Raw genomic sequence first — 26713 nt, forward strand, 5'->3', positions numbered from 1 at the left:
TCTCTGCAAACAAACCATCTTTATTCTCCCAACACTGCCCGCAACTGAGCCAAGGGCCAGCTACGGTGTATCTACGTCCTTCTTTCCTTGGTTTGGCTGGGTCATGTGGGAGAAGCAGGGCGGGGGTTGTTGCTCACTGGTGTCCTCAAGCGATGTAATGGTGTGCACAGCTGGAGAGCAAACCCCCACCTGAGCGGCTGCTGCAGAAGAAAGCCAGGGGGGGGGGAGTTTATTGAATATTTCTTTCCAAGACTTAAGCCGCTCACATGAAGAAGGGCCAAAGAGGGTGGCATCATCGCTGTCTTCAGAAGAAGAATGAGAATGGGGGACGACGACAGGAGGGTCTTGTTGGTGCATTGGGTTGGGGAATGGAACATGGGAGTGGATCAAAGCATCTCAAAGGAAGTGTGGGACTCGTAAAATACTAGCCTCCGCTTCCGGATTCTGGAGGATGCGAATTAATAGGGGGAGCGGTTCCATTCCCCTGTAGTGGGACACGGCCGTACTTTGCCGGGAAGGTGGGTCCCAGAACCTTCCCTAGCGCTTTTACAACGGGGCTTGGGGCTGCCCGCTCAGTTAGGATCGCTGCTGGCTTTGCCATCTAAGTCCTCTGTCCTTTGGCGAACGTTCAGTCCTGAGTTTGGCAGTGGGAGCCATTCCCCAAGGATTCCTCACTGCTATTAGTAGCCGAGCCTGAAGAAGACAAAGGGGGAGAAAAGAACCAGTCAAGACCAGAGATAGGACTAGAAATCGGATGATTCCGGGGCTGCCTCCGACTAGGGAAAGGGAAGCTACTTAGTGTTGTGGGTGGATCGCATCCGGCTCCTTTGATCACAGACTTTGAGGAGAATGGGCTACAAGAATGGTGGAAGGTCTTAAGCATAAAACGTATCAGGAAAGACTTCATGAACTCAATCTGTATAGTCTGGAGGACAGAAGGAAAAGGGGGGACATGATCGAAACATTTAAACATGTTAAAGGGTTAAATAAGGTTCAGGAGGGAAGTGGTTTTAATAGGAAAGTGAACCCAAGAACAAGGGGGCACAATCTGAAGTTAGTTGGGGGAAAGATCAAAAGCAACATGAGAAAATATTATTTTACTGAAAGAGTAGTAGATCCTTGGAACAAACTTCCAGCAGACGTGGTAGATAAATCCACAGTCACTGAATTTAGACGTGCCTGGGATAAACATATATCTATCCTAAGATAAAATACAGGAAATAGTATAAGGGCAGACTAGATGGACCATGAGATCTTTTTCTGCCGTCAGTCTTCTATGTTTCTAATGAACCGGGTCTGTCTGGGTATCATAGGCCAGTGGGCTTACCAGAGAAATCAGAAAGTGAGAGTGAGGGAGATTTAGGGCCTGGGGAACCCCCAGAGACTACAGAACCCCCAGCTACGGTAAGGTTGGAGTCAGATGAGGAGTAGGATATTGTGGACCCAATATTAGACACTAGGGTAAGAAGAATGCGAGGGAGACAAGAATATCTCCGGCAACGTAGATCTAGGCATTGCATCAGTCTATGCAAGACTGCCTCCCATACACTGTCAGAGAGAGAAACCCAGGGGGAATGGCAGGAAACTGTCCGGGCCTTTGTGCCGCTCTCAAATTTCCTGGGAAATTTTTCCGGGCTCGGGTTCTTAAGTAGAAAATGATTCTTAAGAAGAGGCAAAAAAATCTAGAACACTCTGCTCTTATCTAAAAAAGTTTTTCAGTAGAGGCGTTCGTAGGTAGAGGTACCACTGTATATGTCAACACCGAAAACTAATGATTTGGATTTATTACCTTATGTTGGATGCTCATTATTAACTGTGCTGATAATGCTGGACTTTCGGCAATCAAACTGACATTCCTCTGATTTAATTGCTGTTTCCAGCACAGTTTCTTTGTAAATAGACTAATATACATAGTGACTTTGCTTTTGAGTCTTCATCAGAGATTAATTACTGATAAATTAACTGGGCCGGACAGAACACTTAGTGACCAGATTGACTCCATGGTTCATAAGACTTTATTCTTAGAATGTGTTGTGGTTGACTCTGGCCCAGCTCCTGCCCCAGGGAATGGGGAGGTGGATGCAGGGGAAACTTCAACATGTCACAGGCCCGTGTTATTGCCGACAGAGTCAGTTCAGAGTTTAGTTTCCTCAGACGAAGAAGAAGGTGGGAGTGACTTGGCAGAGGGGGGCTTGGCACACAGCCCAGGCAGTCAATCTCCCTTATCTTCCTTTGATTCGGATGAAGATGTTTTGGATCCACGCAAGAGCAGAATTATGCGTAGAAGAGACCAAGTAAGGACATATTACAGGAGATAAGGGAGGCCACCTGTGGTTGGGTGGGGCTCCAGTAATTAGGGCTGCTGCTATAAATAGCAGCATGTGGGTTTGGCCGTTGTGGAAGAGTATCTGATTGCAGTTCGTCAGGAATCCTGTGTTACTGGTTTCTGGACTTGGTTTGTTGATTTTTCACGCCTTTGAAAACAAAGCAGAGCAACGTGTGTGTGTGTGTGTGTCTCACTTCATTGGAAGAAGAAGGGGTGTGAAGTTTCTTCACAGCTGCTAGCTAAGTACTTAATGACTGCTTGAGGGAAATTGTACAGACTACCCGGTTGTTTTGGGATGAGTGCTTTGTTTCTTTTGACCTTTGCGATAAAGACCATTGTTTTGAATTTTCAAACGTGTGTGTGTCTGAAATTTGTACCCTTGAATTTTCGGGAGGCTCCTACCAGAGAGCCCGGCAGAACAGAATGTGACTTTAAGGAGATATTTTTGTGAAGAACAGCATCACACAAACTTCAACAGCCCATTGACATACAACGCGGCTCCTGCTGGCTAGAGCCGATCTTCAGAACGAGACGGATTTTAGGAAGAAGGTGAGGAGGTCCTGAAGACCTGCTGCTTCTTCCCAACTGCTGGGCCCAGTTGCCCCCCACTATATAGGTCTGTGGACCCCAGCATGGTCAGCTTTCATCGGCAACGTTTTGGCAGCAGAACAAAAGAAGACTCAAAAGCAAAGGTCAAATGCGGCGCTGCTGTTGTTGCGGGCCGACGGATGCCAGCGCTCACAAACAGAAGGAAGGCCTCTGAGGAGGAAGGGCGCATAGAAACACCCGTAACCTCTCACCGTTGCTCTCCTGCATGGCTTGGCCAGGCCCCTCTTGACTGGTTCCAAGTTGTAGCTTCCTCATATGCCTCACCACAGCTGTTGCGTTGAAAGCTTGCTGAAAGGGAGAGGGGAGAAAGGAGGAGAGAAAATTTATTTTTATTTTTTAATTATTGTGGGTTTTTTAAACTTAGTTTTTTTCTTAACATTAGATGATTCTTGACAAATGTATCTTTTTCTTTTATGTACGCTGAAAGCATATGCACCAAAGACACATTCCTTGTGTGTCCAATCACACTTGGCCAATAAAGAATTCTATTCTATTCTATTCTATTCTATTCTATATTTGTATTGTATTGTATTGTATTGCTATTGTTGTTCTGAGCCGCCCCGAGTCCTTGGAGAGGGGCGGCATACAAATCTAATAAATTATTATTATTATTATTATTATTATTATTATTATTATTATTATTATTAATAATAATAACAACAATAACAATAATAACAACAACAACAATTATTATTATTATTATTATTATTATTATTATTATTATTATTATTATTATGTATTTATTGCATTTATATGCCGCTCACTCTGAAACGGACTCTGAGCAGCTAACAAAAGTTATAAATACAGTACAGGTAAAAAGAGCAATAAATACATCAATAAAATCTACGATGCCATAAAAACTAGTATATCATAAAGAAACCCATGCCAGTCAATCGAATTCCAGGCCTGACAGAAAAGCCAAGTTTTAAAGGCTTTCTGGAAGACCGGTAGGGAGGAGATACTGCGAATCTCTGGGGGCAGTTGACTCCACAGAGTTGGAGCCACCACAGAGAAGGCTCTTCCCCGAGGTCCTGCCAACCAACATTGGTGGACGAGACCTGGAGAAGGCCGGCTCTGTGGACCCTTAATGGGTGCAGCGTGGTATGAGGCAGGAGGCGGTCCCATAAATAGTCAGACCGTGAGCCATTTAGGGCTTTAAAGGTAATAACCAACACTGAATTGTGTTTGGAGACCCACTGGCAACCAATGCCCTCGCGTAAAAATGGAGTCATACGGGTGTACGTTGGTACACCCATAATTGCACATGGCACTGCATTTTGCACCAGCTGAAGTCTCCGAACACTCTTCAAGAGTAGCCCCATGTGGAGTGCATTGCAGTAGTCAAGACAAGAGGTGATGGGGGCATGAGTGACTGTGCGGAGTGCCTCCTTCATTTGCAAAGCAAATGAAAGTGAAAAGCAAAGCCAACCTCCCACACAGACAAGTGAGCAAAACATCTTAAGAGTTTGTTCCATTGTTTTCTTTCCCCAATAATTTATTGATCGATGGATTGCATTGAATGTAGGGATTGAATTTATTCGCCATCAATCTTGTAGCAGGAGATTTTGGGGCAGCTTCTAGCGACAGCAACAGCATTTAAGACTTCCTGTATATACCGCTTCACAGTGCTTTTACAGCCCCTCTAAGCGGTTCATAGAGTCAGCATATTGCCCCCCAACAATCCGGGTCCTCATTTAAGGATGGGAGGCTCAGTAAACCGCTAAGCCAGCAGAAGTAGCCTGCAGTACTGCATTCTAACCAGAGGTGGCTTCCTCCCGACTGAAGAACCGTTAATAAATTGGCAGCTTGGGTCACTGGAATCAGCAGCAACCCAGGCCTGCCACGCCCCCAAGTTGGTTCTCTTGGCGCCGATGGTGGCGCCATCTTGTTTTTTGCTTCTGTGCATGCTCAGAAGCTTTTTTCTTAGTACTGTGTATGCTCAAAGAGACGTTTTCCAGGAAGTGATATGTGCATGCAAAACATGTGCTTCCATCACGATGAGAACCGGGTGGGTAAGGTAAGTAGAACCCACCCCTGATTCTAACCACGGCTCTTTAAAAACCCAACAAATATCTTTTATGTTTATTTAACTTTTTTATAAAAAAATATTTATTTATTTATTTATTTATTTATTTATTTATTTATTTAGTTAGTTAGTTAGTTAGTTAGTTAGTTAGTTGGTTAGTTAGTTATCTATCGGACTTATCTCCAAGGACTTACTTATTTACTTATTTACTTACTTAAAAATATAAGAACATAACAAGAGCCCTGCTGAATCGGGCCAAAGCCCATCGAGTCCAGCATTCTGCGTCACACAGTGGCCCACCAATTGTCCATGGGGATCTTGAGCAGAAAGAGAAGGCAAGACCCTCCCTTTCCCTCGACCCCCAGCAAATGGCACCCAAGGGAATCTTGCCTGCCTCAACCAACATAGAGGCGGCACATGGACATCCGTTTCAATAACCACCGATACACTTGGCATCCATGAATCTGTCTAATCCTGCCTTGAAGCTATCCAGGCTGACAGCTGTCATGACCTCTTCTGGAAGAGAATTCCATAAACCAACGACTCTCTGGGTGAAGAAATATTTCCCTCGGTTTGTCCTCACTTTCTTACCTATGAACTTTAAGGAGTGCCCCCTTGTCCTAGTATTGTGTGATAGAGAAAAGAATTTTTCGCTATCCACCTTTTCTATCCCATGCATGATTTTATACCCTTCTATCAAGTCACCCCTTAAACGCCGTCTTTCAAGGCTGCAGAGACCAAGGCGTTGCAACCTGGTTTCATAAGGGAGGGGCTCCATTTCCTTTATCATATTTGTTGCCCATTTTTGCAACTTTTCCAGTACCATTATATCCTGTACACAGTACTTCAAGTGTGGTCTCACCATCAATTTGTATAGTGGCAATACAACACTTACTGACTTATTTTCTTTTTTGTTTGTTTGTTTGTTTATTTGATTGATTGATTGATTGATTGATTGATATGCCACCCCTCTCCGAGGATTCGGGATGGCTTACAAGATATTAAAAAAACCAATATAAACTTCCTAATCCAATTATTATAACTAAGTTAGACTAAAACCCAATACAGTAATATTAAAAAAATCAATAATTCCTATGCACACAACACATACATTACGTTTTGTCGGCCAGGAGGCTAGAGTCTAATGGCCCCTAGCCTGGTGGCATAAATGAGTCTTTAGACTCTTACAAAAGGCGAGGAGGGTGGGGGCAGTGTGAATCTCTGTGGGGAGCTGATTCCAGAGGGTCGGGCCCCCCACAGAGAAAGCTCTTCCCCAGGCCCCGCCAAGTGACATTGTCTAGTTGACGGGACCTGGAGAAGGCTGACTCTGTGGGATCTAACCCGTCATGTGGCGGGAGGCGGCCCAGCAGGTAATCTGGCCCGATGCCATGTAGGGCTTCCCTATGCTGGGGAAGACAGGAATAGGAACATCACTTGAGTTATAAACTCATCAGCCTTCCCCCACTCGATGCCCAAAGTATTCTTCAGGAAAAGGAGTATCAAAATTAAACAAACAAAACAAGCACATGGAATAATTAAAAAGCATCTATTGGACACCCTCACCTTCCATTTACTTTTGGCAAAATTCTTTTTGATCTGCTCACTGACTGATTGATGGATGTTCTTATCTAGCGCGGTGTCTCCAGCAATCCTGAGAAGAGAGAAAACATTTGTTCCTACTTTGCAGACAGCCTACTTCCATGAAAAGTAAGAAAAAGGGCAGCTGTTAAAAGAGAAACCGGTAATGTTACCTAGTTGATGGAAAGGCTCCCCAAAGAAATTCTTTAGGTTATTTTACGCTGGGGGTCATTTTAGCATTTATGTTTACAGAGTTTTGCCTTAAGCCTGCGATTCACAACCTGTGGGTTGCGACCCCTTGGAGACACTGCTTCCCTATCCATCTCCAAGTGGGTCCACCTACATGCAAATAGACTACTGCAAATATATATATATATACTGCTCAAAAAATAAAATAAAGGGAACACTCAAAGAACACATCCTAGATATGAATGAATGAAATATTCTCATTGAATACTTTGTTTTGTACAAAGATGAATGTGCTGACAACAAAATGAAATTGATTGTCAATCAGTGTTGCTTCCTAAGTGGACAGTTTGATTTCACAGAAGTTTGATTTACTTGGAGTTATATTCTGTTGTTTAAGTCAGTGTTTCCCAACCTTGTACACTTGAAGATATCTGGACTTCAACTCCCAAAATTCCCCAGCCAGCATTTGCTGGCTGGGGAATTCTGGGAGTTGAAGTCCAAATATCTTCAAGTAGCCAAGGTTGGGAAACACTGGTTTAAGTGTCCCCTTTATTTTTTTGAGCAGTGTATATCTGTACCATGGAAACGTCTGAGCATGTGCAGAAGCCGAATTTCTGACGTTGCACATGTATATCCATCTTGTTTTTGGCTTTTGGGGGCCTTTTTTAAAAAAAATCAGCACTGCACCCACCCAGTGGAGGAGGAAGTGAACTTGTAGCGAGGTAAGTTCGAACCCACCCCTGAATTTCCTAATAATTAAAGTTCAAAAGCCAAGGGTGGCGGTAAACCTTACCATGGGTGTTGCAGGGCTTGCTCACAGGTGAATCGCTTCTTGGGGTCTCTCTCCATTAAATGCTGGATGAAATCTTTGGCTGGAAAGCAATAAAGGAAGGCGGGTGAGAAGCAAACGCTGACATGACAGCCGCTGTGGAAGCCAACTTTTATTTTGTGACCGGGGCATCCGGAGAAACGTACTCCTTCCTCACCTGAGTCCGATATATCGTCCCAGTAGGGGGAATCAAATTCATATTCAGCCTTCAAGATCTGTTCAAAGAGCTTGGTGTCGTTCTCGTCGTAAAATGGCGGATACCCACACAATCTGAGGTAAAAGAGGGGGAAATAGGCCACGCGTGACTACAGTAATCCCTCGCTACTTCACGGTTCATCTTTCACGGATTCGCTATTTCACGGGTTTTCAAAGGGGGCTTAAATCCGTTAAAATTTTTAAATCCATTAAAAATTCATAAAATTCTTCCACAGTACTACTGTACTCTATTAAAGAAACTGGTAGCGCATATCACATGTAGTCCCAGCTGAGAAACATTATAGAATGACTGTTTAATGCAAAGGGTGAGTTTTAAAAGCCCAAATACTCGTTAAATGCATAAAACAATATGTTTCCTCTACTTCACGGAGATTCATTTTTCACGGGTGGTCTTGGAACGCATCCCCCGCGAAAAATGAGGGATCACTGTATATACAATCTAGAGGGAGGGGAATATAGATTAGGAACACTTAAAATGGTGAGAAAGAGAAGTCTGTTCAATGGGAAAAGGAAAAGAGAGTGTGAGAGAGAGAAGTGGTTATACCTGGATCCAGAAAAGAAAAGTGTTGGTTATGACCTTTAAAGCCCTACATGGCATTGGACCAGAATACCTCCAGAACCGCCTGCTACCGCACAAATCCCAGCGACCGATAAGGTCCACAGAGTCGGCCTTCTCCGGGTCCTGTCAACTAAACAATCTCGTTTGGCGGGCCCCAGGGGAAGAGCCTTCTCTGTGGCGGCCCCGGCCCTCTGGAATCAACTCCCCCCGGAGATTAGAACTGCCCCCACCCTCCTTGTCTTTCGTAACCTACTCAAGACCCACCTATACCGCCAGGCATGGGGGAGTTGAGACACCTTTCCCCCAGGCTCTTTATATTTTATGTTTGGTATGTATGTGCTGTTTGGTTTTTAAATATGATAGGGTTTTATATGCTTCTTTTTTAATATTAGATTTGTTTCGCTACAATATTGTTTTTTATTATTGTTGTTGTGAGCCGCCCCGAGTGTTCGGAGAGGGGCGGCATACAAATCTAATAAATTATTATTATTATTATTATTATTATTATTATTATTATTATTATTATTATAAGAGGAGGAATAGGGACAAAGGCAGATAAAATATTAAGCTGTTGCTCTATGTTTCTATGTTTCTAAGCTGTTCATTGAGCTCACATGTGTGAGTGCCCACACCCATAATTCAATGCCTGAGGAGGGTAAAAACAGCTTCTCCCGTCTCCTGGAGGCCCTCTGGAGGCTGGAAATGGCCTGTTTCCCAACTTCTGGTGGGCTCATATTTTGCCCTCCCCAGGCTTCAAAGGCTTCCCTACAGCCAAGGAAGGATAAAAATATCCTCCCCCATCCCTCAGAGGCTCTCTGGAAGCCAAAAACGCCCTCCCAGAGCCTCTGTGAGCCAAAAATCAGCTGGTCGGCACACACGTGCATGTGCCAGCAGATATGGCTCCGTGTGCCACCTGTGGCACCCATGCCATAGGTTCACCATCACTGTACTATACTATATGCAATGTTTATATTGATTGGTACAATATTATATACTGGCAAAGTCATTTTCCTCCAAAATACAATCCTAACCCAAAATACACTTTGCCAACTTGCTCTGTTACCTGTTTTATATACCAAAAACATTCAGAAAGTGCTAAAAAACAACCTGAGAGAGAGATTATCATCTCTGCGGCAAAACATAGGGGGGAAAATACAATTATTTCCTAGATTGAAAGGGTGGAAGCAGGAAGACAAAAAATCACATTGTGATTGAAGGGAGTTGGAATTTCCTGTCCTCCAAATTGCAAAGGGGGAATCATGTAAAATTAAAAGCCATATACAAAAGAACAAAAACAGATCAGTGAAGCAGCTATGCAAATGCCAAATACATCCTAGAAGGACAAACAGGCAGGATCGTGTTTTTAAATCATTAAATAGAAAAAAATAGAATTCTTTATTGGCCAAGTGTGATTGGACACACAAGGAATTTGTCTTTGGTGCCTATGTTTTATTTATTTATTTCTTTTGTCCAATACACAATGAGGGTTTTAGTGGGTATATATCTATATACACATAGTAAAATACATGATGAAGGTTATAGAGGAGATACTCATAGTAAAATATATCTAAGAAATAATAGAAAAGAAGATATAGTAATAGAACATATCAATGAAAGAATAGAAGAAGAGATATAGGAATAGAAGAAAGGTATAGGAGATGTAGGAGAGCAATAGGACAGGGGACGGAAGGCACTCTAGTGCACTTCTACTCGCCCCTTACTGACCTCTTAGGAATCTGGATAGGTCAACCGTAGATAATCTAAGGGTAAAGTGTTGGGGGTTTGGGGATGACACTATGGAGTCAGGTAATGAGTTCCACGCTTCGACAACTCGGTTACTGAAGTCATATTTTTTACAGTCAAGTTTGGAGCGGTTAATATTAAGTTTAAATGTGTTGTGTGCTCTTGTGTTGTTGTGGTTGAAGCTGAAGTAGTCGCCGACAGGCAGGACGTTGCAACATATGATCTTGTGGGCAATACTTAGATCTTGTTTAAGGCATCTTAGTTCTAAACTTTCTAGGCCCAGGATTGAAAGTCTAATCTTGTAGGGTATTCTATTTCGAGTGGAGGAGTGAAGGGCTCTTCTGGTGAAGTATCTTTGGACATTTTCAAGGGTGTTAATGTCTGAGATGCGATATGGGTTCCAAACAGATGAGCTGTATTCGAGGATGGGTCTGGCAAAATGGTTCTCAGTGTACATAAAAGAAAAGATACATTTGTCATACATTTATCATACAACTAGACAGAGGTGTATTCCGAAGCAACCGAAAGTATTATCAGTCTTCCCTATCTTCCTGTTTATCCCCCCCCCCACCCCCCCCCATTTCCACTTGATACATACAAGATGTAGGCAATGACTCCAATAGACCAGCAGTCCACAGCTTTGCTGTAAGGCTTCTGTGCCAAGACTTCGGGAGCTGGACCACAGCAGGAGGGAGCGGCAGGAAAGAAAGAATGCAACTTATTAAAGACCAAAATGTGTTGCTATGTCGACAAATACTTATTGGTTAATATAGTATGCATCTTACACTAGAGAGCACCTTCAGAGTTGGTAGAAGGCCTCCAATAGATCCAGACCACAGACTCACTATTTGGCAACAGCATTCTAGTCCCAGATCACATGACCCAGTTCTGAGAATTGCTCTCTTGTGTTTTTTTTTAATCTTTATTAGTTATTTACATTAAAAACAAAACAACAACAAAAACATAGACAAACATACCCACAAAACCAACAAAAGTGTAGCATTACACAATAAAGCATTATGCTTTATACAAGAATTTACAATGGTATCAGAACTTAACATCAATACCAGCTATTTGGCCCCAGGAGTGGGCTTCTAGCTGGAACGCTAAATTGGGCTCGCCGTCGCGATTCGTGAGTGCTTGCGAGGCTAGCACGATTTTGCTTCTGCAGCTGTGGAAGTAGCAAAATTGCGCATGGAGCCGCAAGTGCGCCAGTGTTTCGGCAAGGTTTTTTTTTGCTTCTGCACATGCTGAAACACGGGCGCACCTGTGGCTCCGTTGCGTGATTTTGCTACCTCCAACATCTGCAGAAGCAAAATCGCGCTGGCCCCACAAGCATTCACGAGCCATGGCGGCAAGCCCAATTTACCATTCCGACTAGAAGCCCACTGCTGTGTGGCCCATGCTGGCTAACAACCCAATACTGGTACCTGGTTAAGGTACGTTGAAGTGAAACAATAATAATAATAATAATAATAATAATAATAATAATAATAATAATTGTTCTATGTTAAGCTTTAAATATCATTGGACTAAAAATTTCTAATAAATTTCTAATTAATAATAATAATAATAATAATAATAATAATAATAATAATAATAATAATATAGTTATAGTTTATTAGATTTGTATGCCGCCCCTCTCCGAAGATTCGGGACGGCTCCTAGCATAGCAATAATACAATACATTATAAATCTAATAATAAAAAATTAAATCCATTTAAAAAGACATTAATAACATAATAAAATCCCTAACTATGCAGTCACACATATTCAACCTAATCTATCATGCAGTAAGGCCAAAAATATAATAAAAAGGGGGAAAGATGGTAATTATCCCCACACCTGGCGACAAAAGTGGGTCTTCAGCATTTTACGGAAGGCGAGGAGGGTGGGGGCTATTCGAATCTCTGGAGGGAGTTGATTCCAGAGGGCTGGGGCCGCCACAGAGAAGGCTCTTCCCCTGGGTCCCGCCAGCTGACATTGTTTGGTCGACGGGACCCGGAGAAGGCCAACTCTGTGGGACCTAATCAGCCGCTGGGATTCGTGTGGCAGGAGGCGGTCTTGGAGATATTCTGGTCCGATGCCATGTAGGGCTTTATAGGTCATAACCAACACTTTGAATTGTGACCGTAAACTGATCGGCAGCCAGTGCAGGCCGCGGAGTGTTGGTGAAACGTGGGCAGATCTTGGAAGCCCCATGATGGCTCTAGCGGCCGCGTTCTGCACGATCTGAAGTTTCCGAAAACACTTCAAAGGTAGTGCCATGTAGAGAGGGTTGCAGTAGTCGAACCTCGAGGTGATGAGGGCGTGAGTGACTATGAGCAGTGACTCCCGGTCCAAATAGGGCCGCAACTGGTGCACCAGGAGAACCTGGGCAAACGCCCTCCTCGCCACATATTATTATTATTATTATTATTATTATTATTATTATTATTATTATTATTTTATTTATTAGGCTTAGAAATTTATTAGAAAGTTTTAGTCCAATGACATTTAAAGCTTAACACAGCACAATAGAACAAATACCATATTATTTGGCAATTCCTGTCCGAAAGGATGGGTTTCTTGTCATGGGATTACTCAGAATGAATTCTCTTTAAAGCAGAAATGTCTCCTTGGTAGCTTCCTTCCTGCCCCTTTCTTTTAAAAGCTACTGCCGTCTCAGCCCACTTCCCGCTCAATGGCATGGCTGTGGAAATCCTGAATTAGCCCTTTGTTTATCAATTTACTCTTCCTGAGGAAAACCTTTCGCGAAAGATTGAATGCCTTAATTTATTTGGACTCCAGAGAGAACAAGGCCCTGTCAGGCCGAAGCCATCGCTTGAGTGAGAAACTCACACAAACCCAACAAAATCCTTCTTTATTTGGAAATGGGAATGACCCCAAAAGGGCCAATTAAAAAAACGGCAATTAAAGTCTCTTTAAAAAGGAAGGAGTCAAGATAATGATTACAGAAGTGCCTAGACAAGAATGAAATTGAAACCAGAAAAATAATTCCTGTTAAAGGCAAAACCCCCCACAAAAAACACCCCTCTTCCTTCAATTATTTAATCAGAATAGAGTTCAAAGGGACCTTGAAGGTCTTCTAGTCCAGGAGGTCACCAACTGGTGGTCCGCAAGAAAATGTTGGTGGTCAGCAAATTGAAAATTATTTGCATTTTTTTTTATATTGCACTAAATCAGAGGTCATCAAACTACGGCCCTTGCACCGGATATGTGCAATGAACGTCTATGTTGCTACAGTCTCTCTCCCATCAAGGTCTTTTTGGGTTGGAAGTGGGGCAGACATTCCGACTGCTTCAGCCTCCTGGTTTGGGGCTTTGGACGAAGGCTGGAGGAAGGACTGCTGGTGGCAGAGATGGAGGACATTCTTCCAAGTGGGACTGCATCATGGCCTGGAATTGGCTGACCATCTCAGCCCACTGAGCCTCCAAGCGCCGGTAGCTGGCCCTGCAGTCCCGCAGGTCTTTCCTCTGCTTGGAAAGCCTATGTTCCCAGTCCTCAGTGAGGTGCTCCTACTATCCTTTTTGGTCAGATCCAATTTGAGCTGAGCCAGCTGTTTTGCCAACTCTTTTTCATAGTGGCTGCTTAGCTCCAACAACTGCTTCCTGTTGGGGCCCTAAGGAGCCCGCGCAGGCAGGGAGGAGTGGCTAGCAGGGGAGGGGCGAGTAGAGATTGGCGAGGCACCCATTGACATGAATGACACCCTGTAATATGGCCACCCAGCCACACCCTCCCAGCCGGTCATTAGGCAGATCATATTAGTGGTCCGCAGGATTTAAAATTATGAATGTAGTGGTCCCTGAGATCCGGAAGATGGATCAACCCTGTTCTAGTCCAACCCCCTGCTCAAGAGCCCTATACCAGGGATGTCAAACTCAAAGGTTAAGGGGCCAGATCCGGTTTATGGGGTGCTTAGATCTGGCCCATGGGGCCACCCTGGAAAACAGCAAAGGAATGGCCTGCAATGCCTCTGCCAGTGACAACGGAGAACAGGAGGGCCGCCAGCAGCCCTCCCAAGCTCCCTTTTCACTAGTATTGGGTTACTACATGTTCTGCCGGGGTGTTTCAACCGCCCGTAATTACAGGGTAATTAGTCCAGGAAGACACACACCACATGATAAAAGGAAAACCGAAAAGTTTTTAGAAACAGAAAAACAGAAGCAGCTCCCTTTTTAAATGTCAAAGGGATTTTCTGGTACACACAAGGCACAGGTTAAATGCAATCCTACTGCTCACCCAATAACTGGGAAATTGAGTCCAATTCTAAAGTCCAGAGAGTCCACACACAATCTTGAACAGCACAAAACTCACGATCTTGACGAAACAATGAATCAGATAAACTGCCACGAGGCTAAACACCAAGCTGCACTTTTATCTGTAGCACTAACTACAGCAGCCCCACCCAACCACAGGTGGCCTCGTTTTCTCTTGTAATAATCCTTCAGTTGTTGTCTCCTATGCATCACTCTATGCATGCGTGGATGTGTCATTAATTCTTGTTCAGAATCCAGGTATGATACAGATGATTGATCTCCTCCTGGGCTGTCTGCCAAATTCCCCTCTTCCCTGTCACTCACGCTTCCTTGGTCAGAGGCGGCTTCGTTGGCAGATTCCATCGGGAGCAAAACAGGCCTGAAGCATGTGGATGTTTCCCCCATATCCACCTGCACATTCCTTGAGGCAGGAGCTGGGCCAGAGCTAACCACAACACCTACCAGTATGGTTGAGGAGGGCGCATCAGTAGTGCTCAGCACGCTGTGCATGCAGCTTCACTTTCCTTGCAGGCACGCATGCGCATCCCAGTGTATTTTTCCTTCTGCACATGAACAGGAAGCAAAATGTCATGAGTGGACGCATGCATGTGAGATTTTGGCAATTACTTTGCTTCTGCGCATGCGCAGAAATAAATTGCATGCGCGGAAGCAAAAAAAATGAGCCGGGGTGGCGCAGCAGGTAGAGTGCTGTACTGCAGGCCACTGTAGCTGACTGTAGATCTGTAGGTCAGCGGTTCAAATCTCATCACCAGCTCAAGGTTGACACCCTTCCGAGGTGGGTAAAATGAGGACCCGGATTGTGGGGGCAATACACTGGCTCTGTTAAAAAGTGCTAGTGCTAACATGTTGTAAGGCGCCCTGAGTCTAAGGAGAAGGGCAGAATAAAAATAAGAATGAATAGATAAATAAATAAATAAAACCACTGAAATCTCATGTGTGCACGATTTTGCTTCCTGTGCATGTGTAGAAGAAGAAATACGGCGGGAGAATGCAGCCCTACCATTGGTCCACCCATCAGACAGATCATATATAAATAGCAGTCAGTTGGCTAATGTTGTTGCGCCTCACGGGAGTGCTTGTTTTTGGTTATTACAGTACTGTAAGCGATAAAGGTTGTTTGTTTCCCAAGGTGCCTAGTTTCAGCTCCACACAGAGCACATAAGATGGTTTATTAGTTTGGCTTTTTGCTCTCACCCCTCCCCAAATACAGTGGTACCTCGTGATACAAACCCCTCGTGATACGAACATTTCAAGATACGAACCCGGGGTTCGGAAATTTTTTGCCTCTTCTTATGAACTTTTTTCGTCTTACAAACCCACCGCAGATCGCAAAATGGTGCTCCACTGGGTGCAGCCGCCCAGCTGTCACCTTTTGAAACAGCCGGGGGGCTTCTCGGCGTTCTCCCGAACCCGAACTTTTGCCGAACTTTTCGGGTTCGGGTGGCCGCCGAGAAGCGCCGCCGCCCGCCTGTCACTTTCTGAAACAGCTGGCGGGCTTCTCGGCGGCCTCCCGAACTTGAACCCGAAAAGTTCGGGTTCGAGAGAATGCCGAGAAGCCCCCCGGCTGTTTTTAAAAGGTGACAGCCGGGGGGCGGCACTCAGCGGAGCGCCATTTTGCGATTTTTTTTCCTCCTTGCACGCATTAATCACTTTTACATTGTTTCCTATGGGAAACATTGTTTCATCTTACAAACTTTTCACCTTACGAACCTCCTTCCGGAACCAATTAAGTTCGTAAGACGAGGTATTACTGCATTCGTATTATTTCATGAAGTGTGGGGCCTTTGCTGCTCACCCACATAGCCAGGAGTTCCACAGGCTGTAGACATGACACTGCCGGAGCCTTCGATCTTCGACAGCCCAAAGTCGCTAATCATGATCTTGGAGTCCTCATCCAGGCTGTAGTACAGCAGGTTCTCAGGCTGATGGGAAATGGGAAGGAAGCAATAAGGCAGGATTGGGACGGTGGAACAGCTTTATCAACCTGCACAGCAAATCCGTGCAAACCAACCATTGTAGACTGTCAAAACAAATCCTTCATATATTTTTTTTTTAAAAAACAACTAAAAATACCCACCTTATAGAAACATAGAAGACTGTCAGCAGAAAAAGACCTCATGGTCCATCTAGTCTGCCCTTATACTATTTCCTGTGTTTTATCTTACAATGGATATATGTTTATCCCAGGCATGTTTAAATTCAGTTACTGTGCATTTACCAACCACGTCTGCTGGAAGTTTGTTCCAAGGATCTACTACTCTTTCAGTGAAATAATATTTCCTCACGTTGTTTTTGATCTTTCCCCCAACTAACTATAAAATACAGTAACAGAAATAAACCTGAACAAAACAGGCTGCGGAAAATAAATTCCTGAAATAAAATTAAAATCAATTTAAAACAACAACAACAATAACGAGCCCAGTTTCCTAAAGCTGGCTTTAAAAGATAAGCATCGTTTTTCAAAGGAACCAAGGATGGAGTTCAAAGCAAGGAAACAGGTTGGGATTCCATTCCTCTAAACAGTGCCAAGAGGAAACAGAGATAAGGGCAGAATTTATCAAAGGGATGGTACCCGGGAAACATACGTGTAAAGAAACACACCCGAAATATACAACTAGAAGCTTCTAAAATCAACAGTGGTTATCAGTACGGGTCAATAACAGTTGACAAATGAGACCCAGCCTCAGGCAGAAGGAGCCCCCTCACACACAAACACACACACACACACTTATGCATTCACGCATGAGCAACAGAAGTAAAGCTGCCATTTAATCTTCAGCTGATTGCCCCATAGACAGCAGCAACGCTGTTCCAGCCAACTTCATGTTTCACATACATTGAAACAAATGTTCCTAGCAGCAGATTTAGCAGGTGGGAACTGAGAAAATATTTAGAGACCCCCCGCATTTTGGATGTAAACTCTTTCAACTTCTCCCCTCAAGACACTGCTATAGAGCATTGCATGCAAAAACAACTGGACACATAGTTTCTTTCCCCATGCCGTCACTCTGCTAAACAGCTAACTCCCTCAGGACTATCTTATGCAATAGGGCTATATTGCTATTATCCTTCTCATTGTTTCATCGTTTCCATCTTATCTTTCTCACCTCTCCTACTACCTTCTCCTATTGGTATATTATGATTTATCAATTGTTTGTACCTTACAATTTAGGATTGTATCTTATGATTTGTAATCTATGACTTATCGCTTTTTTGCTGTTTGGATGTACACTGAGAGCTTATGCACCGGGAGACAAATTCCTTCTGTGTCCAATCACACTTGGCCAGTAAAGAATTCTATTCTATTCTATTCTATTCTATTCTATTCTACTTCTATTTTCTATTCCTATTTTACTTCTATTCTACTCTATTTTCTATTCTATTCCTATTTTACTTCTATTCTATATTCTATTCTATTCTCTATTCTATTCTATTCTATCCTATCGTATTCCATTCCATTCTATTCCATTCTACTTCTATTCTATATTCTATTCTATTCTTTTCTTTAAAAATAATCTTTATTAAGTTTATACATTAAAAAAAGACAGAAAAGAAAAACACACATTAAAAAGGTACATAATATTTATCTTATCGTAATTATATATATCACATTGAGAATAACAGGGAAATAAGAAAATAGAAAATAAAGAAAAAAGAGGGGGAAAGAAGGGGGAAGAAAGAGAGGAGGGAAGGGGAATCCAGCTTCTATTCTATTCTATTCCATTCCATTCTATTCCATTCTATATATTCTATTCTATTCTATATTCCATTCCGTTCCGTTCCGTTCCATTCCATTCCAATTCCAATTCCAATTCCAATTCCAATTCTACTCTACTCTACACACGTTGGAACGGCTCTTTTAAGCAGCAGGCTGGGGAGGCAGCACGTGGGAATGAGACACCAGAAATTCGTAGCTCATCTCTGCATTCCATTGGCTTTTTTGTTGTTATTGTTGTTTTATAATCCACACTTCTTTTCTTCTACCTCTCTCCTCTCTGCCTTCTGAAAACTATTTGACTGGGATGGTATCAACCTTTCTAATGCCGCAATCCCTTAATACATTTCCTCATGTTGTGGTGACCCCCAACCATAAGTCCAGTGCCAATTCTCCCAACAGGGCTTTAAGCTGATGGGTAAGAAGGTCAGAGGGACATCCCCATTGTAAACCACCCTGGTGTGATCAGTCTTGCAATCGTTTCCAGAATCATGGAGGACACTGTCCTTTCACCAGCGTGAAGGAAGAACTGAGGGCCAATTTGCTCACTGTTATAGTATACTGGAATGGAATCTTGTTTTCTTTCACTAAGCGTCGGTACATCTTGGCTGATCCCATTTGCCAGTAAGCAGCCACTGAGAAGTATTGGCTGTGTGTGTGAGTTCATTTGTGGCATTCGTGAGGGACAAAAGACCAGACCAGCCCTTTATGTAAACTGCATGCCACCTGGAGAGGGTGAGGGAAATGGCTCAAGGCCAGATTACCTACGCGACTGCCTTCTGCCTCATACCTCACAACGGCCAATAAAAGCCCACAGAGCTGGCTTTCTCTGGGTCCTGTCAGCCAAAAAATACCGATTGGTGGGGTCAAGGGGAAGGGCCTTCTCTGTGGCAGCTCCAACCCTGTGGAATCAACTGCCCCCAGAGATCCGTACTATTCCCACCCTACCGGTCTTTCGGAAAGCTATTAAAACCTGGCTTTTCCGGCAGGCCTGGGACTAGGAATAATTGAGTGTATCCATGGCTTTTTGGATTATTTATGTATTTTAATGCTATTTGCTATTTTTATCATTGTTGTATTTTATACTGTTTTTATCTGTTGTGATTATTGTGAGCCACCCAGAGTCCTTCTGGAGTTGAGAGGCATATAAATATCATGGAATGAATGAAGGAAGGACTGTATGAATGAAGAAGGGATGAATAACATAACATAACATAACATAACATACGGAGAGGGGCGGCATAAAAATCTAATTAATAAAATAAATAACATAACATGACATGACATAACATAACATAACATAACCATACAAGTTATGCATGGTATGTTTGTGTGTATGTTTGTTTAGAAATATGGGATTTTTAAATATTTTAAATTATTTAGATTTGTCATGAATTGTTGTATCCTGCTGTGAGCCGCCCCAAGTCTGCGGAGAGGGGCGGCATACAAATCTAAATAATAAATAAATAAATAAATAAATAAATAAATAAATAACATAACATAACATAACATAACATACCATACGGAGAGGGGCGGCATACAAATCTAAATAATAAATAAATAAATAAATAAATAAATAAATAAATAAATAAATAACATAACATAACATAACATAACATAACATAACATAACATACGGAGAGGGGCGGCATACAAATCTAAATAATAAATAAATAAATAAATAACATAACATAACATAACATACGGAGAGGGGCGGCATACAAATCTAAATAATAAATAAATAAATAAATAAATAAATAAATAAATAAATAAATAAATAAATAAATAACATAACATAACATAACATAACATAACATACGGAGAGGGGCGGCATACAAATCTAAATAATAAATAAATAACATAACATAACATAACATAACATAACATAACATAACATACCGAGAGGGGCGGCATACAAATCTAAATAATAAATAAATAAATAAATAAATAAATAAATAAAAACATAACATAACATAACATAACATACGGAGAGGGGCGGCATACAAATCTAAATAATAAATAAATAAATAAATAAATAAATAAATAAATAAATAAAAACATAACATAACATAACATAACATACGGAGAGGGGCAGCATACAAATCTAATTAATAAAATAAATAAATAAATAAATAAATAAATAGCATAACATAACATAACATAACATAACCTGCACTGCCTAAGGATCCTACAGAAAACATGCAGCTGTTCCCATAAAATAAAAAATAAAAAAGAAGAAAAAAATTAAAAGCTGAAAATCTTTACCCGGGTTCCCCTTTTTCTCCTATTCCACAATTCCTGTTATTCTGCAGTCCAAGCAATCTTGTCACGAGGACCAGAGTTGCAGTTCAGAGAAAGAGAACCGAAACCTTTTAGCTTGAAAAGTTCCATGGGAAAGAGTAACACACCACACGCTGAAATGTCAACTTGCTGCTACCAACAATTTACAGAATGTATGAAAACCACTTATATAGCAGAGAACCGAAGAACTCCGCACAAGTGCAGAAGCAAAAAAATCGCCAATATCGCGCATGTGTGCTTCCCCTCACAAGGTTCTGTATCCCACGCAAACGCAGAAGCAAAAACACACTGGAATGCGCAAGGGTGGACACAGAAGAACAGAAGCTGCGTGCGCGGCGCAACTTTCGCTACCAGTCCACCGTCCTCAACCCGCTACTAGTCACGCCCACTCAGCAATCAGGTAGAGCAGTGATGGCGAACCTTTTTTTCCTCAGGTGCCAAAAGAGCGTGGGCGTGTGCTACCGTATTATCCACCAAGACTCCAAGATCTCCTTAGCAGTAGTGACTGCGAAAGAGATCTTGGAGTCTTGGTGGATAATCAACTAAACATGAGCCAGCAATGTGCAGCAGTGGCCAAAAAAGCCAACACTATCCTAAGCTGCATCAACACTCCAAGACCAGGGAAGTCTTAATACCACTCTACTATGCCCTGGTCAGACAACACCTGGAGTACTGTATTCAGTTCTGGTCACCACACTTCAAAAGAGACATTGAAACTCTGGAGAAGGTGCAGAAAAGAGCAACCAAAATGATTAGGGGACTTGAAACCAAGACTTACGAAGAGAGATTGCGGGAACTGGGCATGGATAACCTAGAGAAAAGGAGGGCCAGAGGGGACATGATAGCTGCATATAGGTATATGAGGGGTTGCCACAGAGAGGAGGGGGCCACTCTATTCTCCAGAGCACCAGAGGGCCGGATGAGGAACAACGGCTGGAAGCTGACCAAAGAGAGATTCAACCTAGAAGTAAGGAAGAACTTCCTGATGGTCAGAGTGATCAACCAGTGGAACAACCTGCCTGTGGAGGTTGTGAACTCTCCAAATCTGGACACTTTCAAGAGGAGATAGGACTGCTATTTGGCTGGGGGGCTTTAGGATTCCTGCTCAGGCAGAGGGTTAGACTTGATGACCTGCATGGTCCTTTTCAACTCTAACAATAAATAAGTGCCCACACTCATAATTCAATGCCTGGGGAGGGCAAAAACAGCTTCACCCACCCACTGGAGGCCCTCTGGAGGCTGGAAACAGCCTGTTTCCCAACTTCTGGAGGGCCCAGTAGGCTTGTGTTTCACCCTCCCCAGGCTTCAAAGGTTTCCCTGGAACCAGGGGAGGGTAAAAACAACCTCCCCCATTCCCCCAAAGGTTCTCTGGAAGCCAAAAACACCCTCCCAGAGCCTCTCTGCGAGCCAAAAATCAGCTGGCCAGCAGACACATGCACAATGGAGCAATGTCTCGCGTGCCAGCAGATATGGCTCCCCATTTATTTATTTATTTATTAGATTTGTATGCTGCCCCTCTCCGTAGACTCGGAGTCCCATGCCACCTGTGGCACCCGTACCATAGGTTCGCCATCACTGACGCAGAGAACCCCCTGCTAAAATGTTTGAAGCCCACCAAAGACTAAGATCTAAGTCTCTCCTAAGGAAAGGAGCGAGGTGAGAGGACAATTCACAACACAGGGAAAATGTCATTCATTGTACAGGTGGCCCTCGACTTGCAACCCCCCAAATTTGGTCACTAAACGAGACAGTTGTTGAATGAGTTTTGCCCCATTTTTATGACCTTTCCTGCCAAAGTTGAAACTAACTTCCCCAACTAACTTAACATGGACAATGCAACAGTCATAAATATGAACCCGTTGCCTAGCTTTCAAATTTTGATCATGAGACCATGGGAATGCTGCAGCAGTCGTCAGTGTGAAAAAAACGGTCATAAGTCAATTTTTTTCAGGGCCGTTGTAACTTTGAGCGGTCACTAAATGAGGTCAAGAATTACCTGTAATGGTATGTGGAAATGGCTCTGGGTGACCAGAGAAAGAGCCACAGATTGATTGATTGATTGATCATCTATCTATCTATCTATCTATCTATCTATCTATCTATCTATCTATCTATCTAGCTAGCTAGCTAGCTAGCTAGCTAGCTAGCTAGCTAGCTAGCTAGCTATTTATTAGATTTGTATGCCGCCCCTCTCCACAGACTCGGGGCGGCAAACAACAGTGATAAAACAATATACAATGACAAATCTAATATGATGAAACCATGTCAAATAAGCATACGTAGCTTCTGCTCTGAAAATCTCACACTACCTACCAGAACATACAAAACATTTGCCAGATCCATCCTAGAATACAGCTCATCTGTTTGGAACCCATACTGCATCTCAGACATTAACACCCTCGAAAATGTCCAGAGATACTTCACCATAAGAGCCCTGCATTCCTCCTCCCGTAACAGAATACCGTATGAAACTAGACTTACAATCCTGGGCCTAGAAAGCTTAGAACTAAGACATGTTAAACATGATCTAAGTATTGCCCACAAGATTATATGCTGCAATGTCCTGCCTGTCAACGACCACTTCAGCTTCAACCACAACAACACAAGAGCACATAACAGATACACGCTCAATATTAACCGCTCCAAACTTGACTGTAAAAAATACGACTTTAGTAATAGAGTTATTGAAGCGTGGAATTCATTACCGGACTCCGTAGTATCATTCCCTAACCCCCAACATTTTACCCTTAGACTGTCCACGGTTGACCTCTCCAGATTCCTAAGAGGTCAGTAAGGGGCGTGCATAAGTGCACTAGAGTGCCTTCCGACCCCTGTCCTATTGTCTCTCCTATATCCCATATACCTTCTCTTCTATCCCTATATCTTTCTTCTATTCTCTCGTTGATTATTTTATCCTATACTCTCTCTTCTATTCTTTCTCTAATTCTATTTCCTTGAAGGTGTCCTCTATTACCTTCATTGTGTATTATTGTGTATTGGACAAAATAAATAAATAAATAAAATAAATAAATAAAGCAAGCGGCAACAGGAAGTCCCCAGAAGGGAAGGGAGAGTTGGCCCCTCCCTGCTTTATGATTGTAATTTCAGTTTTAATGCCCTTCCCAAGTGAATCATATTGTTCTTCTTGGTCTTGTAATCGGTTTTTATGTTTGTGGGGTTTTTACAAAGTATATCAGCCTGAACACGTAGATACATCTGGCCAAGTTCACCAACCCACCTTGAGGTCGCGGTGCACAATGCCCATGTCATGCAGGTATTTAACGGCATCAAGGATTTGGCGGATCAGCTTGCTGGCATCTCGCTCTGTGTAAAATCCCTTCTCCACAATCCTGTCAAAAAGTTCCCCTCCAGAAACCCTGCCAGAGGGGGAGATAGAACACAAGTAAGATCTATGCAGGCGGATCATTGCGAGCCTCCAACATGGATTAAATCAGTGATGCGATTTGCTAAAACCTCTTCAAAAATTCAGAAAACGCCTAACTTGACTCTATTTATTTATTTATTCATTCATTCATTCATTCATTCATTCATTCATTCATTCATTTATTTATTTGATTTGTATGCCGCCCCTCTCCGCAGTCTCGGGGCGGCTAACAACAGAATAAAAACAGCATGTAAATTCAATACTAAAACAGCTAAAAAACCCTTATTTCTAAAACCAAACATACATACAAAAAACATACCATGCATACATTTTTGGCATATCTGTTGGCGTATCGCTATCACACCCAACAAAGGAGGAGCAATTCTTTACATGCATATTTAATCTTTGAAAGATATACAGTCCAATCAAATGTGGTGCTCTGAATTACATAAAAAAGGTCAAATAATAAAAATGAAATATGAAAAGAAAGATAAAATCATTTTCAGAGTTGTAGTTTTGAGAACAGCTCTTGTCAAGTATCGGCGAATGTTCGAATGGCACTCAAAACACTGCAGCATGTCACCTTTCACACATGGGTCTTAGGTTCACCGTCGCTGGTATGGGTTCACCACAAGACTCAGAGGGGTTGAGAAACCGAGGGCATGTCATGCTACAGGTGGTCCATGATTCATGGTCACAGCTGGGACCAGTATTTCTGTATCTAAGCGAGGTAGTTGTTAAGCAAGTTGTATCTGATTTGACAACCTTTTTGCTGGTTGTTAAGTGAATGACACTTCGGTTGTTAAGAGAAACTCCCAGTTGTTACGTGAATCCAGCATTCTTTGTAGACTCTGCTTATCGGAAGCTGGCTGGGAAACGGTTCACGTAACTATGGGATGCTGCAGACATTGTAAATATACGGCAGCTGCCAAGTGTTCCAATTTTGATCACCGTTGAGCATGGGAATGAGCTGCAACAGCTGTAAGGGCGAGGACTGGTCCTAATAGCCGCCCTGAGTCCGACCCCTGTCCTGAGTCCGCCCTGAGTCCGACCCCTGAGCAGCATATAAATACAATAAAAAAATAAAATAAAAAAATAAAATAAAAAAATACCTTTTTTCATGCTGTTTTAACTTCTTACAGTCACTAAACAAATGGCTGCAAGTTAAGGACCATCTGTACAGTGATACCTCTACTTAAGACCCACCTATATCACCAGGCATGGGGGAATTGAGACATCTCCCCTAGGCTTTTATAGTTTTATGTATGGTATGCGTGTGTTGCATGGTTTTTAAATGATGGGTTTTTAGATGCTTTTTTAATATTAGATTTGTTTACATTGTCACACTGTTTTATTGTTGTTGTGAGCCGCCCCGAGTCTTTGGAGAGGGGTGGCATACAAATCTAATAAATAATAATAATAATAATAATAATAATAATAACAACAACAATAACAACAACAACAATAATACTTATGAACTTAATTCATTCCGTGACCAGGTTCTTAAGTAGCAAAGTTTGTAAGAAGAAGCAATTTTTCCCATAGGAATCAATGTAAAAGCAAATAATGCGTGCGATTGGGGAAACCACAGGGAGGGTCGAGGCAATGTTTCCTCCCAGGAGATTCCTACAGAGGCCCCACGGAGGCTTCTCCCCACCTTTTCCGGCCCTGTTTCCTCCCAGGAGATTCCTAGAGAGGCCCCACGGAGGCTTCTCCCTGCCTTTTCCGGTTACAGCTTTGGAGGCTTGGGTTTGTAAGAGGAAAATGGTTCTTGAGAAGAGGCAAAAAAATCTTGAACACTCGGTTCTTGTCTAGAAAGGTTCGTAAGTAGAAGGGTTCTTAGGTAGAGGTACCACTGTATTTCTCCCTTTCCTTTTTAGTTCCTATTCTGTTCGCATCAGAGGCATCATTTAACGTGCTTCCAGGTTGAAAAGATTGGCCAATGACACCCCCATTGCCCAAGGAATGCCTGTGGGGGCTCCTTTCAAGAAGCTGGAGCAAATGACGGGAACTCACATCCGCCACCCAGCAGCACCTGGGTCTCGAGCGTGGGCTTGCTAGCCTCCAACCCAGCATCCCAACCACGTGAGGCACTGCGCTCCTTTCCTTTTTAGCTAACAGGGCCCGAGAACCATGGCTCCTTCCCTCCCTCTCCTCCTTCCTAAAACTTCAACTTACAGCTGCATGACGAGGTAGAGGTGTCCGCCACTCTCGTAGATGTCATCCAGGGCCACTATGTTCGGATGCTTGATTCTGCCAAGAGAGGAAACATGTTTTTAATTAGGAAATGTTTACAGATCTCTAAGGAAATCTATTTCATTTTGCCTTGATATGTTTTAAGGTCGATATTATTGTACCAGGAAAATCCTAAGCTCAGAAATGTCTTACCCAGGGGTGTGTTCCTCCCAGTTCGGACTGGTTTGCCCGAACTGGTAACGATCCGCTGGTGATGTCACGATGACATCACCGAACTAGATTGGTTGGCACCAAGTCCATGGGCACTGCCATCTTTTTTTTTTCCAGTATAACATTTTAATTTTTCTCCACCATAAAATAAAACGATATATACCATAGTTATAAACACAACAACAATGCTTAGAATCAATCGTATACAAACTTTTCTTTTCTCCTTACTCGCTCAATGTAGGGTCTTATGTAAAATTTTCTGTTAATTTTATACATTATTAGCAATTCTTAAAATTCTAAATTAAAATTTTTCCTTCACCGTCTTACTACAAATGATTACAACAATATAAAGAGTACTAAAATCTCTTTTATCTAAATTTAATCTTATATCATATAGCTAATTAAAGATTCTCTCTCTATGTATGTATGTATGTAAAAGAAACTGTTCATAATATATCACCTACATTGTAAAATAAAGTTCTATATGTTTAAGTCTGAACAATAAGTAAATTTGTGTTATATCATTATATAGTGCTACCACCATTTCTCATC

At 42.5% G+C, this 26713-nt stretch overlaps 1 protein-coding gene across 1 annotated transcript; it reads right to left on the reverse strand.

Annotated features, from left to right (window-relative positions):
* On the reverse strand, window positions 1-26019 carry LOC139158399 (calcium/calmodulin-dependent protein kinase type 1-like). Its single transcript, XM_070735707.1, has 9 exons — window positions 25934-26019; window positions 23609-23747; window positions 16151-16277; window positions 10674-10749; window positions 7715-7827; window positions 7522-7600; window positions 6525-6612; window positions 3127-3223; window positions 1-693 (listed from the first exon to the last, which is right to left on the reverse strand). Exons 1-9 carry the CDS (start codon window positions 25939-25941, stop codon window positions 629-631), a joined length of 792 nt encoding a protein of 263 aa, XP_070591808.1. The 5' UTR covers window positions 25942-26019; the 3' UTR covers window positions 1-628.
* Between the last annotated feature and the right edge of the window lie 694 nt (window positions 26020-26713).

The sequence above is a fragment of the Erythrolamprus reginae genome, chromosome 2 (assembly GCF_031021105.1).
Source record: "Erythrolamprus reginae isolate rEryReg1 chromosome 2, rEryReg1.hap1, whole genome shotgun sequence".
Classification (NCBI taxonomy): Eukaryota; Metazoa; Chordata; class Lepidosauria; order Squamata; family Dipsadidae; genus Erythrolamprus; species Erythrolamprus reginae.

Bases quoted from the DNA above. Each gene is read 5' to 3' on its own strand.
- LOC139158399 (XM_070735707.1), bottom strand. The intron at 7,601-7,714 runs GTGAGGAAGGAG...ATTGCTTTCCAG, and splicing joins GGACGATATATCGGACTCAG to CCAAAGATTTCATCCAGCAT. The intron at 694-3,126 runs GTGAGAGGTTAC...TGTCTTCTTCAG, and splicing joins AGCCATGCAGGAGAGCAACG to GCTCGGCTACTAATAGCAGT.